This window comes from Peromyscus eremicus, chromosome 9, assembly GCF_949786415.1.
Source record: "Peromyscus eremicus chromosome 9, PerEre_H2_v1, whole genome shotgun sequence".
Lineage (NCBI taxonomy): Eukaryota > Metazoa > Chordata > Mammalia > Rodentia > Cricetidae > Peromyscus > Peromyscus eremicus.
In genome coordinates, this window is record NC_081425.1 from 64,733,205 (window position 1) to 64,752,998 (window position 19,794).

Here is a 19,794-nt window from a genome sequence, read left to right on the forward strand (position 1 = left end):
TTCTTGCTTGCTTTTTGGGTTCTGGTATTTTTCATAGATCCCCCTCCCTCAGTCATTTGTTTACTTACTTACTCCCCACATTCTGATTCTTTGTTTGTTTGTTGAGACAAGGGTCTCAGTAGCCCAGGCTGGCCCTGAATTCTATATGTAGCCATGGATGGCCTTGAACTTCTGATTTTCCTACCCCTACTCTCCAGATGCTGGGATCACAGGAGTGTGCCACTGGGCCTGGCTTTATTCTGAAAATTTTATTCTTTATTCTTTCTTCTGAAAATTTTACAGTAGGAAACACCCTGGTGAGCTGGCTTGGTGGTTAAGAACACTTGCTACTCTTAAAGAATGCCTGTGTTGAGATCACCCACCTCAGCCAGCTGACGACTGCATGTAACTATAGCTCAGGGCACACAACCCTCTTCTGGCCTCTTCAGGCACCAGCACTCACGGCACACACACACACACATACACACACACACACACACACACACACACACACACACACACACACAATCTATTTTAGACAGTCTTAGAAATCCCTTGTATGTTAGATTGACCCCTAGGCCAGTGCCCCTGAGCTACATGCCCCTCTGAGCTACATGCCCCTCTGTATTTTCAGAGATGGTATCTGTTTATGTTTATCTGTTTATGGCCTTAAACTTGCTGTGTAACCCAGGCTAGCCTAGAATTCACAACCTTCTTTTCTCTTCCCACAAAGTCCTGAGGTTACAGGTATGCACTGCCTTTCTTGGTACCTAATCTTAAATAGTAGAAATAGTTCACATTGATTTGGAAAATGTAAAAACAAATGTAGAATAGGAGAAGTTGAGTTTTTTTTTTTTTAAATATTATGACAGGAGCTAGGCATAATGAGTGGCTCACATCTGTAATCCCAGAATTTGGAAGCTGAGGCAGGAGGATTATGGTAAATTCCAGGTTAGGCTGGGCCACAGAATGAAACCCTGGCTCAAAAAAACAAAACAAAACAACAACAAAAAAAAACCATTAAAAAAGTTGTTATCATAACTCATACCATGTGACAGGAGCTCTTAGTGCATGGAGAAAAAATGTCATCCAAGACTGATCTTTTCTTAGCAGGGAGGCAAAGTGAGAAACTTGTCACCATCTCAGGTGGAGGATATCTCACGGGGAGAGGCCTTGCCTGTGCCTGCCTTGCTTCGCCTTTGTTCTGCTCTGAGCTCGGTAGGTGTTAGGTCTCCAGCTCATCAGAGTGACAGCTCTAAGAACATGTTAAGAAGATAAACTGAAACCCAATAAGCACAGTGCCGAACGAAGCCTCCTGTGGGTCTGAGTGCATTATTTCTCAGGATCTGCGGCTTGTTGCATGTCTCCAAGTCCTCAGGCCGTGGGTCATCATTTGACTGCCCACCGCTCCCCAGGTGTGAACACGCTGTCTTGTGTGGCTCACGTCCTCGTCTGTGACCACTGCTTTTGGGTGACATCTCATTTGTCATCCGCCTTTTTCTGCTCGCTGGGGTTGCTGGGACTCATTGCCTTCTGCAAATGTGTCAGCTTTTTTTTTTTTTTTTTTTTTTTTTTTTGGTTTTTCAAGACAGAGTTTCTCTGTGTAGCTTTGCGCCTTTCCTGGGACTCACTTGGTAGCCCAGGCTGGCCTCGAACTCACAGAGATCCGCCTGGCTCTGCCTCCCGAGTGCTGGGATTAAAGGCGTGTGCCACCACCGCCCGGCATGTGTCAGCTTTTTATAGAGATCAGGAGTTAATAAAACCACGGGAAGGGATCTCTGAAACAGGCAGCTGCCCTGTCCTTTGGCTCCTGACATTGTTTCTGAACTCGTGCCCTGCAGGTGACCCCTTGTTTTTAACTTTTCCAGCCTCCTTTCTGCCCGAGCCTAAACTTCATCTTAAACTGTTTCCACCTGGATTCCTCTGGATTCGGCTGTTCTTCTGCTTGGGAACTTTTAGTTTTCCCACACACCTTAGGCTAGAACAGCTGGAATAGTGGGTGAGGTGTGATGGTCCATGCCTGTAATCCTAGCACCTGGGAGGTGGAGGCAGGAGGATCAGGAGTTTGAGGTCATGAGACACTGTCACAAAACAAAATAAAACACCACCACCACCACCACCACCACCACCACCACCACCACCACCACCCACTCATTAGAATAGTGGACCACAAAATGACCATAAATTATTGTCCTGTCTGTTGACACCCCCCCCCTCCCAAGATTGAACCTGGGGGCTCATGCATGTGAGACAAACATCCTCTGTTGGCTCCTTTGCAATATAATTTTTGTTTTATTTTGAGGCACATACTCCTTGTGTAGCCCAGGGTGGTCTCTGCCTCCCAAGCCCTGGAATTACATGTATGTGTCAACCCAGCAGGCCCTGGGATTACAGATGTGTGCGTCAACCCAGCACCAGGTGGCTTTCTCCTCTGACCTTGGACTTGAGCCAGGCCATTGGGGCAGTACAAACGGTGACTCAGCAGAAGCCTGGAAGGCACTGTGCATGGAGATGCTGCCACTTTCGGTGGGGAAACCTTTCCTTACAGGTGTCCACTATGACATCCTAGCACCACCCCGTACCATCTGCTAGACAGAGAAGGGATGCAGCTTAGACCAGCAGCCTCCATGTTAGAGAGCCCCACCAAGAAGGCAGACCCAGGGACCGTGACAGGACACGTGGGAACTAGTATGCTTGCCTTGACGGGGCTTCTGCAGTCAGCAACCACCACTGAGTTCAAGGCCTGGGGACTGGTGGCCTTGTTCTGCCAGGGGAACTTTCACTGCCCTAATCCGTGTCATACAGGGACATTCTGTAAACAAATGGTGTTGTACAGAACATAGCCCCAGCCATTTGTTGCAGAGTGTCTATTTTGGCATTCAGTCTGTTGCCCATATACACCATATGCAGGCAAAGCCTCAAGTGCTACTTCCCAGTTAGGGGAGACGGGTCAGTTCAGAGGAGTGTGTTGAGACTACCGGGAAGTTGGTAGTTCTAGCATACTGTTGGTGAGTGTTCGGAAAGGAGAAATTTGAACATAGGCTTTGGAGGTAAAATCCCAAGGAAGCAGAGAAAATATAATGTGGAAGAAAAAACTACTATATTTCTACAGATTGGCTACACACAGAAAACATAATAAAATATATTATCAGAGAGCATAATAGGAGTAAATATAGTATAAAAGTATATATATATATATGTTTTAAAAAGTATAAATATAAGACATCATAGATGTATTCATGAAGGGATGATATATCTAATTTTAGTGATGAATAAGTAAATAAAATGTAAGCGGAGAGGCAGATGCGGTCTCATGACCCAGTACACAGGGTGTGGGCCCAGGAGTAATCAGCCTGGTGGTTTCAGGTCCACAGTCGCGGGTTGTGGATTCAGCTGGGTCATTCCACCCCAGTTATCTGGGTGTTCACAGATTCTGTTCTTTCTTGGCTGCCATCGTGACAGGTTCAGGCAATTGCTTCACTTCCTTTGTTTGTTTTTCTTCCCAAACAGCAATAGCCTTAGTTGATCTGATTTGCAGCAGTGACCTGTGGGGACTTGACATCTGAAAAGTTGGGGAGGAGCCTGAAGACTGTGACTTGCTGTCGTCAGTGGGGCTGCGGGTGGGTGACTGTTCCTGAGCGTTCTGAGTTCCACGCTGTGTGCTTGGCTAGGAGCATGCTGACAGGAGGAGAGGGCTGTGCACGCTTGTCGGCACTAAAGATGTAGGCTCGAGAATAGTGTGACTTGGGCCGGGCCTGATGGTGCACACCTTTAATCCCAGCCCTTGGGAGGTAGAGAAAGGTAGATCTCTGAGTTTGAAGTTATCCTGGTGTACATAACAAGTCCAGGACAGCCAGGGCTACGTGGAAAGACACAGTCTCAAAAGAAAAAAACAGTTGTGACTTGGGGCCGGAGAGATGGATTGATGGTTAAGAGTGCTTGCTGCAGAGTCGCCACAGCCTGACTTTGAATCTTAGCACCATAGAACAAGCACCAAGAACATGTTCTGCTGGTCCATGTCTGCTGCCTTAGCACCATGGTGGTATAGAGACAGAATTTCAGAGGCTTACCAGCCTAGCTAAAAATGTGAGCTCCAGACTCTGCCTCAAAGAAATAAGGCAGAAAGAGGAGTGCCTGATACCTTCTCTGGCCTTCATACGGAGAGACATGTACACACATTCACACACACACACACACACACACACACACACACCCCTACCTCTGCATTCATGCACATACGAGAATTAGAAAATCAGTTTTTAAAATGAATTTCAAAAGGAATGATGTGACGCTTGCCTCACCATTTTGATTCACATTGCTGTAACAAAATATTAGAGACTGCCTATTTTATAAAGAGGAGAGACTTAGTATCTCACAGTTTTAGAGCTGAAGATCCGATGCTGGGCAGCTCCATTCACACTCTGTCTGGGAAGGGCCTTTTGGCTGCATCACAAATGGCGTCACATAATGGGAAGACTTGGGCATGGTGTGTGTATGTATGTGCCACTCAGAAAGACAGGAACCTGGGAGGAACAGACTTGTTCTTTTTGTAACAACGTACTCTCCCACAAACTGGCTTCCTTCTCTGAAACCTGTACTCATCACTATATGCTTCCGACCTCACCTCCCATTAGGCCATCCCACCACCTTTGAGCACTATTTAAATCTTCCGCACATGGACCCCTCTAAACTGTAGCAGTCTCCCTGTGTGTCTGACTGACGAGCAGGAAGCCACGGGGCCACTTTCATGAGTGGCTGGCACTTGATACTACACTGTAAATTTTGGTAAAATTGCTTGTCCTAAGACTTAACTGGGCCTCTCTTTTTATTTTCCTGGCCTCCAAGTTCCAGAGTTGCCACCAGCCTCAGAGCCCAAGAAAGGAGAGGAGAGGAGGTTGGGGGAGGGGGCGCTCCTGCCAGTCAGACCCGTGGGCTTCCTGTGGACAGCCGGAGGCTCTTTTCTGTCTCTTTGCAGTCCATTCAAGCTTAGATGCCTCACAGAGAGGGTTTCAGATTCTCAGGACCGCTGGCTGGCTGGCTGGCTGGCTGGCTGGCTGGCTGGCTGGGTAGCAGGTGTGACTACTTGGGGAAGGCCCTGGGCAAACTCCAGATAGTCTTTGGTTGAAGGCTCAAGGTTTTGAAAAGCACTGTGTTGTCAGAGGAAGTTTGGTGTGCCTCTTGCTTTTCATTTTCAAAGGATTGTCATGTCCATTGCAACTGTACCACATCTGTTCCTACTGATCAGTGGGCCAGGGCTCCAGTTCCCCTTTGTCCTCACCGTTTAGACAGGTACTTTTGGCTGGTTTTTGTTTGTTTGTTTTTTGAGAAAAGTGTCACCTTGTAGAGCAGGCTGGCTTAGACTCACAGAGATCTGCCCACCTCTGCCTTCTGAAGGCTGGTATTAAAGGCAAGAGCCATTAGGCTTAGTCCCTAGTTGCTGGATTTTTGTTGTTGTTGTTGTTATTATTATTATTATTATTATTTTATTTATTTTTTTTTGAGACAAGGTTTCTCTGTATATCCCTGGCTGTCCTGGAACTCACTCTGTAGACTAGGCTGGCCTAGAACGCACAGAGATCCACCTGCCTCTGCCTCCGAGTATAGGGATTAAAGGTGTGAGCCACCACCACCTGGTTCTAGTTGCTGATTTTTAATACAACATCTAAAATAGAAATAAGAGACTAGTGAAATGGCTGAGTGGGTAAAGGTGCTACGGAGCCTGACCATCTGAGTTTGATTCCTCAGGGTGGAAAGAGGACATTTCTGGAAGCTGTCTTTTGACCTTTGTATGACCTGATGGGGCATACATGTGCTGTGGCACATATATGCTCTTACAAGTACATACAAATCCATATGTGTTAGTACACACACAGACACACAGACGCACACACAACCCCCCCAAATAAATGAGTAAATAAATGTAAATTAAAAAAAATTGTTTTTACAGTTTCAAAGAAAAAAGCACCCTTATTTTACCTTATAGTGATAATTGTTTGCATAGTTTTTCCCTTCTAAGTTTTTATGTTTTGAGACAGAGTCTATTGTGTCCCAGACAGGCCTCAAATTTGCTATGCAGTTTGCTATGCTATGCATCTGAGGAAGATCCTTAACTTCTGATTCTCCTACCCTCACCTTCCAAGTGCTGGGCCCACACCCCAGGGTTGGCATCCAAGTGTTTTTATTCTGCATCATAACATTAGCCTGACATCTAGTGGTAGAATAGGTATATTGCAGCCATTACCAGCACACTGTTTATTGGTGGCAAGTGTGATGATTTACCCCAGTTAGAGTACTGTTACAAACAAGTACTTTTTAATGGAAACAGCTTGACACCCCCCCCCAAAAAAAGAAAATCTGTCATAGGATTTTGAGACCATTAAAACAGAGAAGAAAACAATGAGGAGAAAATGAGGCCAAAATTGGATGTGGTGGCATATGCCTGTGATCTTTAGCACTCAAGAGGTTGAGGCAGGAGGATCATGAGTTCAAGGCCAGTCTAAGCCAAACGGGAGGCCCTGAATTAAAAAAAAAGCCCAATTCCCATGTCTGGTGACAATCTACTAGTACCCTTTTCTACCTGTACCAGAAGAGACCCATGCTCTGTCTGGCCCATGGCGATCCCAGGGTTGTTTTCCGAAGTGTATTAGTGTATCTTTTTCTTGTTACTCTGATAAAATGCTTGAAAAAGCAACATCAGCTGGAAGGGTTTATTTGCCTTACAGTTTAAGAAAAGATACATAGCCAGGCAGCAGTGGTGCACTCCTGTAATCCCAGCACGTGGAGGCGGGTGGATCTCTGAGTTTGAGGTCAACCTGGGCTACAGAGCGAGTTCCAGGACAGCTAGGGATATACAGAGAAACCCTGTCTTGAAAAGAAAAGATGCAGTGCACCATGATGGAAGGCAGGCAGCAGGGGTGTGAGACACTTGGCCATATGAGTCCCAGTCAGGAAGCAAGGAGAGATTATGCCGACCATCTTGTTTTCTCCTTCAGTCTGGCCCTCTAGCCCATGGGATGGCGCTGCCCAAATTTGGGTTTTCCCTCCTTGGTTAAACTTTTCCAGACACGTGGTCATGGACCTGCCCAGAGGTGTGCCCACTGGGTGATTCTAAATCTTGTCAAGTTGACAAAGTAGATTCATCATCACATGGCAATTCTTTTGGTTAAAAATAATATGGAAGTTTATTTATATCTTGGCACACTTTTTTTTTTTTATTTCCAGCCCCCATGCAGTGAGACTATCTAGCACTCAGAACTGTGCCATGGTGCTCTACTCAAGGCCACCAGTCCAGCTCTTGTGGCAGATCAAGATAGAGCAAGGCTAACTGTGTCCAGTTACAGACAAAGCAAGGTTACAGGGTGCCCTGAAGATAACGAGGGTCCCACTGGATGCCCAGTGCCCCTCTGTTGGTGGGAAGGAGTGCCTGTTGCCCCTTTGCCCACACAGCTTTGACATAGGTCTGGCTATCCACATGTGAGATGTCAAGGAATCCGATCCTTAGCTGTACCGCTCTCTGACGGCATCTAACATGGAGAGTCCACTTCCAGAGGCTCCCTCGGGATTGCCCGGGGAATGCTTGAACCCTGTGCTAGCTCTTGTCTGCCACCCTCTTCCTGAGATACGCATGCGACATGTGTCCCTCTCGTTCTCAGAGACCCGGCTAGCTCCCCTGCAGTGGGCTCCTGCTGGCTTTGGGTTCAAGGTCATCAGTGGATCAAAGATAAACACGGTCGCAGAAGGAGGTGCCACATGTGACCTTGCTCACATGTTGAGAGTAGAATGGTGCTTAACCAGAGTCTGGTGAAGAGGGGGAGGAAGGGCAGGGGCAGGAGAGCAGTGGGGACCAAGGGGCAGTGAGAGGGGAGTAAGTGTCCCATGTGCTATATACACTATATTTTTCAAAAACCTAGAAGAGATTTTGAGTACTTGCAAAACGTGAGATGGACACGTGCTGTGGTTTGACCTTAGACAACGTGTACACATACCGGAACATCACGTGGGACTCTATAAACGTGCACCACTTTGATGTATTTGCTCTTCAGAAGGTAAAAACCATGATGTGAAATGAATGACAAGGTATTTGATTGCTGGTAAAAGTCTGCAGTGTATTTTGGGGGGCACAGGTGGTGCCTGGGCAGCTGGGTGTGGTTATGTGTCCGTTCTGCCCGCTCAGTGCGTCCTGCATTGTGAACGGTGCTGGCAAATGAGAACGTGGGCTTCCCACACACCCAGCGCGCGTCCAGTGTGACGGCACAGGTTATACAGCATGACGCTGGCGGTGTCTCACTCAGTGATCCGGTCTGGTTTCATACACCCATGTTCCCCCTGCCTCAGCTTTCCAAGTGGTGGGAATCATAGGTTCACTACACCTGGCTAAGACGATGCTTTCAATGGACTCTTCCATGCCGGGGGACTGAGCCGGGAATGAGAATGAACCGTTGGTTATATCCACACCCCACCGTGGAGTTAGTTTCACCCTTTACTTTGAAGATAAAAAACTCAATTAAAAATGTCAAAATGTGACAAAAGACACGCCACAACATCTGTTATCTCACCATTTCAAGTGCAGTCAGTGCATGAGGCACGGGCTCTCCATCCTCCAGAGCAGACACTGCACCGTTAACCGCTAACTCCTCATTCCCCCACACTCTCAGCCCCGGGAACCGCCCCCCCCTGCTTTCTTTTCCCAGTTGACTGCTCTTGGTACTGTATCCAAGTGTGACCTGTTATAGAGTTTGTCTTTTTGTGAATGGCTGATTTCACTTGGCATGAGGTCTTTAAGAACAGCCACACGGTGTGTGCCAGAGTTTCTTCCCTTTTAAAGGTTGAGTGGTACTCCTTTTGGCTAGAGCACATTTTACATGTCTGTCCACCTCCTTAAGGACGAGTAATACTCTATCGTATGTACATGCTCCATTTGATTTTCTATTAATCAGCAGAGCCTTCCATTGCTTCCACAGGGCTGCTGTGAACACGGCTGTGCAGAACCTCCTTAAGGTTGGATTCTGGGGCCTGAGGAGATAGTGATGTTTTATAAAGTATTTGCTGTGTAAAGCATGAGGACCTCAGTTCAGTTCTCATTTGGAAAATCCTGGCGTGGTGGTGCATGCTTGGAATCCCTAGGGCTTGATGCAGGGCAGCCTCGCCGAATCCATGCGCCTCGGGTCCCAGTGAGTGACTCTGTCTCCAAAAACAGTGAATGGCTCCTGAGGAGCAGAATCCAAAGCTGGCCCCTGGACTCCGCACACATTGCATACATGTATGTGAATGCCTCTCCATGCACCAACACATGCACAAATTCGAACCTCTCCCCCCGCAGACACCAAAAAGAATGTTTCCTATTCTTTTGGTTGTTAGAAACAGCTGGATCACTTGCTTCAGTTTTTAAGGTTTTGAGGCAACTCCACACTGACTCCCATAGCTGCGGCACTGTCTACTTTCCCAGAAGGGTTTGAGTCTCTCCACATTCACCATCACACCTCTCTCTCTCTCTCTCTCTCTCTCTCTCTCTCTCTCTCTCTCTCTCTCTCTCTCTCTCTCTCTCCTCCCCATCCTCCTTCCTCTTCCTCCTCCTTCCTTTTTGATAGTATCATCTAAAAGGTGTGGCACTGTATCTCATTGTGACTTTGCACTGGGTCTGTCCAGCTTTGTCTTTACATTTGTTTTTGGTTGCCATGGTGACTGTTCTCCGCCTCTTTGCAGGAAGGAGATGAAGTTGCTGGAGCAGTCCGGTTCTCTGAAAGGGTCCCTGAGTGCTGAGCAGCAGCTGTCTCTCATCAGCGGCTGCGGCAACCTAGCGGAAGCAGTAGAGGGCGCCATGCACATTCAGGTGAGTCAAAGCCCAGGTTCTCAGGTTGGAAGAGACCAGAGGTTGTCCTCTAGTTTTTCTGGAAGCACCAGCAGGCAAGATTCCACCATGGAAGGTGCAGACATTTTGTACCTTCAAGGTCAGGATTTTGTTCTGTGTGACAGGAAACAGGGTCATCAAAACATGTGTCGTTCAGATGCTCATCAAACTACGGTGATGATGTCTTAGAATTGTCAGAATATTGAGGAAGAATAAGGTTTCTGGACTCCTAACACTATTTTATTTTGCTCGGTCACTCGGAGCTTGCTCTGTAGACCAGGCTAGCCTTGAACATACAGAGTTCGGTCGCAGGAGTGCTGAATTTAAAGGTGAGTACCACCAGATCTGGCTTTGCATTCTTAAATGGACACATTTTCACTCTAATAAGTAGAAAGTTGAAGGAAGTCACCTAAAAGAAAATCTTCCATTAGCATTTAGGATTTTAGATAATCTCACTAAAAGAAAAAACAAAAAAAGAGTTTTCACAGGCACTGTTTTTCATCTGTCTGGGGAATAGCAGTGGTTGCTCCAGCCTACGTCTGGTGTCTGGGTGCTGGGACTGCAGCTTTCCAGGCCACTGTCCCCACAGCTCATGTGCCCACCCTGCCGCCAGTCCCTGCTCCTAAGTGCACCCGTCACTTTCTACTATAAGCTTGGAATGAATTTACTTAAAAATCAAAGGCTATTCCCAGGACTCCTCAGTGTTTGTGTTGCTCTAAGGGGACACACAGATTGTGGAGAAGCCAGTGAGGCCACTTGTCTTCCGTGTGGACCCCGTCCCGAGAGGTTGGTTCCTTGTCTCGGTGGCTCTGAGTTCTCCACTTTCTCTACCAGACGTGTGGTGGGGTGGAGACCAGAGGACTGTTCTCAGCTCTTCTCTTTCTGGAATACAGCAGCGCGACTCACCACGGTCTCAGTTACCTGTGGTCAGTAAGAGTCTAAAAATATCATTGTCTCGAGGCCGCCCCCTCCGCCAGCACAGTCCCATAACACTTTCCAGTGTATTATGTGACTCTTTAGCATTAGTTATTGCTCTTAGTCTCTCACTTAATAAACTGAACGGTATCACATATGTGCATGTTTAGGGAAGACAACATAAATAGTGTTTGGACTATCTGTGGTTTGGGCATCCACAGCGGGGCTTGAGATATATACCCAGTGGATGGTGGGATCTCTTCCTCTCTCTTCCCTTTCTTCCTCTCTTTCCCTCTCTCTTCCCATCACCCGCCCCCTCCCCATCTTCCTTTTTGAGACCAAGTCTGACTGTGTAGCTCAGGCTGACCTGGAACTTGCCTTGTAGCCCGGGATGGCTTTGAACTTGCAGCTGTCCCTTTGCCCCAGTGTCCTGAATGGTAGGATTGCAGCATGCGTACCACCCTCAGTTGTGTGTTTCTCTCTGTCTGTTGGTATGGTGTAGGCTGTATGAAATGCAGGGCCCCGTGAAGGGTCAGAGGGTGTCCGGGGGAGCTCGCAGGTGCCCTGTTTCCACATTAACTCCCTGGGCTTGCTTCTGGAGAACACAGAAGCCACCTGGGCCTGGTCTTGGTGGAGCAGCTTCTTTGTGTGGGTTTAACTTTGAAGCAAATGTGTGCTTCATTACTGGGATTGCAGGGTGGGGATGCGGGGTGGGGGGGGACGACTGGGGTAGAACAATTCAGGCAGGTGGGAGCCTTCCCTACAGCCTGTGACTCAGAACACACTCAAGTCTGACAGGCCTGGGGACAGGCTAACATACAAGGGCTGGGGAGCTTTGGTATGTGTATTAACTTCTAAGCTCCACATCCTCATTTGTTTGTTTTGTTTTTCGAGACAAGGTTTCTCTGTGTAGCTTTGCGCCTTTCCTGGATCTCGCTCTGTAGACTAGGCTGGCCTCAACTCACAGAGATCCACCTGCCTCTGCCTCCCTAGTGCTGGGATTAAAGGCGTGCGCCACCACCGCCCAGCCACTTCCTCATTTGTATGAGGACGATAACCTCACTCTGGAGCAGTGTGAGGATTCCCATCTGAGGATCTGTCTAAGGTGACTCTCCTGGAAGGCAAGGCTCTACTTTATTCAATGACGGGATTAAAAATCACCTCTTTTGGGGGTTGATTGATGTAAGAGCTACCCGTATCCCCAGGGCATCGGCCTAGGTCCATGTGGCTGTAAAATCCAAAACTGAGCAGGTGCCATAAAAGTGGGGAGGGGCTTGGTTCTGCCTCAACTGAATGTACCAGGCTTTGCTGTCTCTCCCCCCACCATGGGAGAACTTACCCTTTTGGAGGAGGGGAGGAAGAGTGCAGGGGCAGTTAGGTAAGGGTGGGGAGAGAGGGAGGAGGGATGAGAAGGGGAATCTGTGGTTGATATGTAAAATGAATAAAAAAAATTTTTAAGTAAAAAACTCAATCATCTTTGCATAGACCCTGTTTCCATCCTCCTGTGAACTTTACATAATCTCAATGACCCGTCACACCCAACACAACAACCGTGCTGTGTAATAGTGGGTACGTGTTCAGCTTAGGGGATAATGGTGAGAAAAGTCTGCATATACTTAGAGGAGGCACACTTTTTTTTCCCCTTCATATTTTCAACCTGAAGCTGGTCGAGTCCCTGGAACCTGCTGAAGCAGGCACAGCCACATCTACTTAAGTAGCAGAACTGCCACGTTATAATTCCATGTTCGTCTGATGTAGTTATAGAGTGAGGTCTGAAGTGTGGATATGTGGCCTCCGCTGTGATTTTCCAGCTTCTCCTCACAAAGCGTTTTGTTCCTGTCTCCCATCAGGCATCTCTCATTCCAGCGTACTGTCACGTCTTGGGGTCTGTCTAGCCAGGTGCCCAGAGATGTTTCGCTTCTTCAGAGATGCTCCTGACAGAGCTTTTGAGTTCATCCATGAAATTTCACCCCCAGCCCGGTGTGGTCGTGTGTAGTATTCTCTGTACTTGAGAGGTGGGGGCAGGGGTAGGTCAAGGTTATTCTTGGATATGTCCACTTTCCCAGAAATAGAAATTTTATCCCACAGCCAGTGGGATAAAATTCTCCACACTGAGGCAGGCTACTTTCTCTTCCGTCACAGGACGTGTGGTTTTGCACTGAGACAGCCTGACATGTCACTTCCTTTGAAGTTGCTTTTAGAAAGCTTATTTACACGTATCCCAGCACTAGTGGGTGTGAGGACATGCTCTAGGATAATGAGTATACCTGTGTTCAAGAACTTTCTTGCTGTGTTTTTCAGGCTGGCCTTCAATTTGTAGGCTCAAGGAATAGTCCTTGGCCTCAGCCTGCTGAGCACTGGGGTACAGGCAGGTACCACCATGCCTGTGGATTTCTTTGCCTTCTCTCTTTATTTAAAAAAACCACAACAGTCTAGCAGATAATTATCATAACCATCTAATACAGCGCATTGTGGGGCTGGAGAGATGGCTCAGCAGTTAAGATCACTTGCTGCTCTTTTAGAGGATGTGAGTTTAATTCCTAGCAACCACATAATGGCTCACAACCATTGGTAACTCCAGGTGCAGGGAAGCAGACACCCTCTTCAGATCTACATACATACATGCAAGAAAAATACACATGTACATAAAATAAAATAAATACATCTAAAAATTAAAAAAAAATTAAAAAAAAAATAAAAATCTTCAATAGCATGAAGACATTGTGGTGTCTTAGATATAAAGTCAATCCTTTAAGGGATACTCTTTGTTTTGTTTTGTTTTGTTTTTTTGTTTTTTGAGACAGGGTTTCTCTGTGTAGCTTTGGTGCTTTTCCTGGAACTCACAGAGATCTGCCTACCTCTGACTCCCGAGTGCTGGGATTAAAGGTGTGTGCTACCACCACCCAGCAATTAAGGGATAATCTTAAAGGGATGTATGCTACTGTATAAGGTCCTTGACCTAGGAAATGCTTCATAAGTGATAGTCATTTTAATAACTTGTATATTGTATCATTTGGGTACAATTTTTGACAACAAATAAACGGTACAGAGTAAGAGACAGTGTTCCCTATGCAGCAGACGCCATAACTAGGGTCTGTCTGTTTTCCAAGTAACGAATGTATTTATGTTGAGCTCTGTCTTTTATGTGGAGCAACTAGGGCTGGGAGAGGAGGGAAGGAGAATTGAGAGGAGTGATTCAGGCCTGTTAGGTTAAATTCCTGTAAGAGACTGCATTGAGAAACTGTCTCCAAGAATTTAGAGACAGGGAGAGAATGTGCGGGCCTGGGGAGGTTTAAGGCAGATAGGATTTGACAGGTGGAGTTTGGGAGAGTGGAAGGGGGTCATGGGGAGCTGAAGGGGGTCAGGGTAGGGACTGTGTTCAGAAAGAGATGAATGGAGGAGATGAGTGTGCATGTCCTGGAAGGTTAGTGTGACTGAGACACAGGTGCAGTACGGAGGAGAAAGCAGTGAGGTGCAGTACGGAGGAGAAAGCAGTGAGGTAGGAGTGACTTGGGGTGGCTTTTAATGCCAGCTCAAGGGTTCCTCAGATGAGATGAGTTAACCTCTCTAACATGCCGAGGATAATAATATCAGCGGGACACTCCGTGTTTTCCCTTAGAAACAGAGTTTGGGCTGTAATTTCTATCCTGATAGAATCTTTCAGAGGATGGCCAGAAGAGGTGACTAATCAGAAGGGGAGGTGGGAAGGAAGTCACATGATGATCCCATTTGCTAGATGACCCCTTTTCTGACTCTGTAGTTCATTTCAGGTTAGCTTGGAATTCACTATGTGGCCCAGGCTGACCTTGAACCCAAGGACATCTTCCTGCCTCAGCCTCCCAAGAGCCAGGATTATAGGCACGCATCACTACACCTGTCCTGTAGTCTCTTTACACAATGATTTTAAAAATTCTTATTTCCTTGTGCTGTTGGGTATCAAACACCAGGGTGTTGCGTATGGTACTCAGGTTTTCCATGGCTGAGCCACAGGACACACGTTCTCCATTGCTGAGCTACAGCTCAAGTCCTTGTTTAGACCAGGTCTTGCTATGTAGCAAAGGCTGTCCTTGAACTTGTGATCCTGCTGCTACCACAACAGGCAAATGATAATAACTCAGTGTCTATAATTAGTACCCCCTAATGTTTCAACCTTTGTTTACCAGGCAAAGGAATGAACAAAACCCCCGTAGAAAAACCATGTAATGGTATGCTGCATGTTTTAAAGACTATGTTAATGTTTTTAATATCCAGGAATGTTAAATATACAACTTGGAGAAGGCTGGATGTGGTGAGTCACTCCTATAATTGTACCATTTAGGAGGCAGAGGCAAGGGGATCCATGCACACTTGAGGCCAGCAAGATCCCATTTCAAAAACAAGCATTTATGTATTGTGTGTATATATACAGATACACACACACACACACACACACACACACACACACACACACATATGCCACAGAGAACTAAGTGTTTTCTCAGGTCCATTATCCCAAAACAAATCCAATTCTTGCTATATTTAATTTCCTTAAGACTGTATCAGACAGAAGTATAGTGTTTGAGCTTAATTTTCCATCTATGAATATCAAGAAAGCTGGAGCTTCAAAAGCCTCCTGGTGCCTGTTGCCAGGGCCTCACACAACTAGGAAATAGCTCTGTCACTGAGGTGTACCCACAGAGCTCCTGGACCTTCAGTTTTTGCTTCAAGACAGGATCTTACATGGCCCAGGCTCGCCACATAAAACATGCTATGTAGCTGAGGCTGACCTTGAACTCCTGGCCTTCCTGCCTCTTGCTCTAAGGAGCTGGCATCACAGGTGTGTGCTACACCTGTCCCTCCAGAGTCACCTTAGGAGCTGCACCCATTCTCACAACTCCCGTTTTCTTGTAGAAAAATGGGGTGCTAGCAGGCTGTTTTCTCAAAATTGTTATTCTGGAGAAATGTTCCGAAGTGGGAGGCAGAGCTTCAGGATAAGCAGATGCACCCAGGGAGCTTGCCTGCCCAAACTCCTCAACCCCAAACAGTCCCCTTGCAGGATTTGCTTAGTCTCTGCAGCCAAAGCCCCAGTGAGGTGTGCTCCGTTCCTCCCCCAAGAATCCCAGAGGGCAGGAGTACTGGTGAGAAGGTTTCCTAGCACTCTTGAAATGTGGGAGCCTCCAGGAAAGAAACTTGAATTTCTAGAACTTAGTGCAGTTTTGAAACCAAATCTTGCCTGGCAAGAAAGTCTACCGTACTGGAAAATAAGCTGTGTCTCAAAAGCCGGTCTGAAAGCGTCACCCTCTGAAGAGCATTAAGGCTCATTAGCGACTGGAGGAGGCATAATCTGATCTCTGCCATTGAAGCCTGGGGATCAAGGTGGCTGGCCGGAGCCATGAGAGTGGCTTATTAACTCAGGAAGTTGAAACGGAGCTTGCTTCCAAAGGCAGGACCACGGCTGAAATCTAGAAGCCCCAGTCACACGGTCCCTGCAGGTGCTGGGAGTTTGCCCCTGAACCTCACCTTTCTTTACAGCTTGGAAAGGTACTGGTCTCATTTGGAAAGGACTCCCAGACACCGGCGTCACTTACAGGAAGCCACACTCCTAAGTAGCAGCGTTTTTTGAAATGTCTGTGTTGGTTTAAAGAATAGCAGCTTTCTGGACCTCTGGTCTTAGTCATTGAGGCTCACAATGGTCGCTTCAGTGGGGATGGAGGCAGTTGTGGGGAGCGGGGGGGGGGGGGGGGGAGGCCCCGCGGCGCACAGGCTGCTGGGAGGGCAGCATTGAGCTGGCACAGGGGTGTGCCCTGAAATTGGAGTTCCAAGGTTCTTCTGCAGCATGTCACACTAGGCATGTGACACTTGTTTTATATGCTAAAATTTTTTTTTAATATAGCTTTTTGTTGTTTCATTGCTGCCCGGGGATTGAATCCAGAGTCTGGTGCCTACTAGGCAAGCGTTCCACCACTGAATATAGCTTTAACTCTCTTAAACGTTTAAGGAAGGAAATCGAGTTTACTAAGGCTGTATTTATTATTTGTCTGTTTGTTTTGTGACAAGGTCTCATGTAGCCCAAGCTGGCCTGGAACTATCTATGTAGCTAGGGTTAGCCTTGAATGTCTGATTCTCCTCCTGTCACCTAGCACTGGGATGACAGGTATGCATTACCACACACAGGCAAGATATCATTCACGTATGATAAAATGTGCTTGTCTCAGTGTTCAGTACCATGTGCATGGGACAGATGCCTGCACAGCTGGCCTGTGAACAACACAGGCCCAAGGGGCTGGAACCCATATTTAATCCGAGAACTTGAGTTTGGGGAGGGGCACTTAGTACCATTTTGTTGAATGTGTGTGTTCCACATCCATGGATCCAGCCAATCATGGACAGAAACTATTTAGAAGAAAAGAATATGGGGACTGATTCAGCTGGTGAAGATGCTTGTGGCTTGCCACCAAGCCTGACAGCCTTAGTTCAATCCCTGGGACCCACATGGTGGAAGGAAAGAAATGACTCCTGAAAGTTGTCCTCTATCTCCACATATGCCAGGGTGTGCACTCACACACCAAATAAATAAATGTGATAAAAAAAAAATACATCAGGCTGAAGAGGTGGCCCAGAGCTTAAGAGTTCCTGCTGTGCTTCCAGAGGACCTGAGTTTGGTTCCCAGCACCTATGTCCAACAGCTCACAACTGTCTATAACTCCAATTCCACAGGCACCAACGTCCTCTTCCGGCCTCATGGGCACTGACACACATGTGGCATGCATTTAGACAAACACATATGCACATAATAAAAAATATATAAAAATTAACTCTACCCCCCAAAAAACCTCAAACAATACAGTTGGGTGTGGTGGGACACACCTATGATCCTAATATTTGGGGAGCTAAGGCAGGGGGATTACTGTTAGTTCCAGCCAGCCTGGGGTACATACATAGACAGTTGGATCCCTGGAAACACCAGGGCCAATGAGCCTGGTCTATGTGGTGAAGTTCCAAGCCAGTGAGAGACCTTGCGTCAAACAAAAGGGGAAGGCACTTGGCGACCCACACTTGAGGCTGTCCTCTGACCTTTATCAGAGAACTGTGCATATGTGTACCAGCACCTACACATGCACTCCTCCATTCCACCCCACAACCCATATAAAAAAAAAAATAGGAAAGAAATCTCCCTGGAGTTCGAGTGACTATAGATTAGTATGAGGAACTGGCTCCCAAAAAGATTGGGCCTTGGAATCCATGTACATGGTATACCCCTCTGTTTATTGAGTTTTTAAAAAATTCTCTCATGTGTTTTGTAGATTTTAATAGCAACTTTGCATGCATTTTGTCAGATATGTTTGTAAGTGCTTAGTGATAGCTCTGTTAAAAAGAATCCCTTCCAGTTGTTCCGTTCATTAGCCTTAATGTCCTGGGGTCTTGCTGAACTCACCCATTATCTCTAGCAGTATTTTGGTAGTGGTTTAGGATTTTCTGTTTAGGCAGACATGTGTCTGAATAGTTTTCCAATTGCTATGACTTTTATTGATGGAATTTTTGTGCCGATTACGCTGTCTCGTGTGGTATTGATCAGGACTATAAGATCTGATACCCATGCCGCTGTATCTTGTTTTTTATTACGGGGGGAAGCGTTCTGTTTTTCATGACTAATTGTGTTGTTAGAGTTCCTTTGTTAACTTACTTTTGGTGCCTCTATCGGGTTGAGGAAATTCCCGTTAATTCCAGTTTGTTGAGTATTGATAATGAATGGATGTTGAACTCTGAATTTTGTCAAATGCATGTTCTTTGTTCACTAAGAGAACTGTGTGGTTTTCTTTTTAATATGTTATTACTGTATTTTCTTTCCTCCCTCCCCCGTTTCTGGAGAACAAACCCAGGGCCTTGTGTATATGGTGAATTTTTATTGGATTATTTTAGAATGTTGAACCAACCTTGCATGCCTAGAATAAACCATACTTGGTTATGATATATTACCCTTTTTATGTTTTCTGGGTTCATTTGGTTAATATTTATTTATTCATACCATAAATTCATACACACACATACACACACACACACACACTCTCACACACCCACACATACACACGTACGCACATGTGCACATGCTCACAAGCAGTTAGTTGTCTGCTTCTACCATGTAGATTTCAGGATTAAACTCAGGTAATCAGGCTTGGCAGGAAGTGCTTTTAGCTGCAGAGTCATCTCAAGGGCCTCAATTGGTTGAGGGGGGAAAAGAGCAGACAAAAGAATCATAGACATCCTCCACTCTCACTGTTAGGAGTCTCACAAGAACACCAAGCTACACAACCATAACCTATATGCAGAGGACCTAGGTCAGACCCATGCAGGGTCCATGATTGTCATTTCAGTCTCTGTGAACCCCTAGGAGCCCTGCTTAGTTGATTCTGTGGGCCGTGTTCTCCTAGTGTCCTCGACCCCTCCGGCCCCTACAATCCTTCCTCCCCCTCTTCTCCCCACCCCCTAGCTCCACCTAATGCTTGGCTGTAGGTCTCTGCATCTACTCCCATCAGTTGGCTGTAAACTTTTAAACAATGGGCTTAGTTTCTTTAGCAGATGCAGGGTGGTGGGTTCCCTATTTCTGCTTGGATAACTTTGGAAGTTGTAGTCTCTTGAGGAATTTGTCCATGTCATCCAAAAATTTGAATTTATGGAAACATAGTTATTAGTACCATTCTTGTTGTCTTTTTAGTGTCTCAAGTTTGTGTTAATGTTTCTTCTCCATTCCTGATATCCATAGTTAGTCTCTCTCTCTTTTTTCCCCTCAAGTGGCTTATCAGTTTTATGAATCTTTTTAAAGAACTAGCTCCATTTTATTTATTTTCTCTCTAGTGATTTTTCCTTAGAGTGGACTGAGTCTTCCGTCAACTATACTTCCTTCCTTTTGCTTGTTTTGGATTTGATTTGTTTTCCTTTTTCTAAGTGCTTAAGTTACAACTCTAGAAAACTGGTAAATTGGTTTGATCCTACATTTTCTCTTCCTCCCTCTATACCTCCCTCCTCTCTCTTCCTGTGATTTCTACCTCTTTTCACCCTTGTTGGCTCCTCATTTC

The 19,794-nt window shown here is 46.3% G+C and overlaps 1 protein-coding gene across 1 annotated transcript in view; it reads left to right on the plus strand.

Moving 5' to 3' along the window:
• The window catches only part of Cryl1 (crystallin lambda 1), a 119,450-nt gene that overhangs the window by 15,599 nt on the left and 84,057 nt on the right, over window positions 1–19,794 (plus strand). Inside the window, exon 3 of the mRNA XM_059274386.1 lies at window positions 9,682–9,808. Coding sequence (XP_059130369.1) covers window positions 9,682–9,808 — 127 coding nt within the window. The remainder of the gene's footprint in view (window positions 1–9,681; window positions 9,809–19,794) is intronic.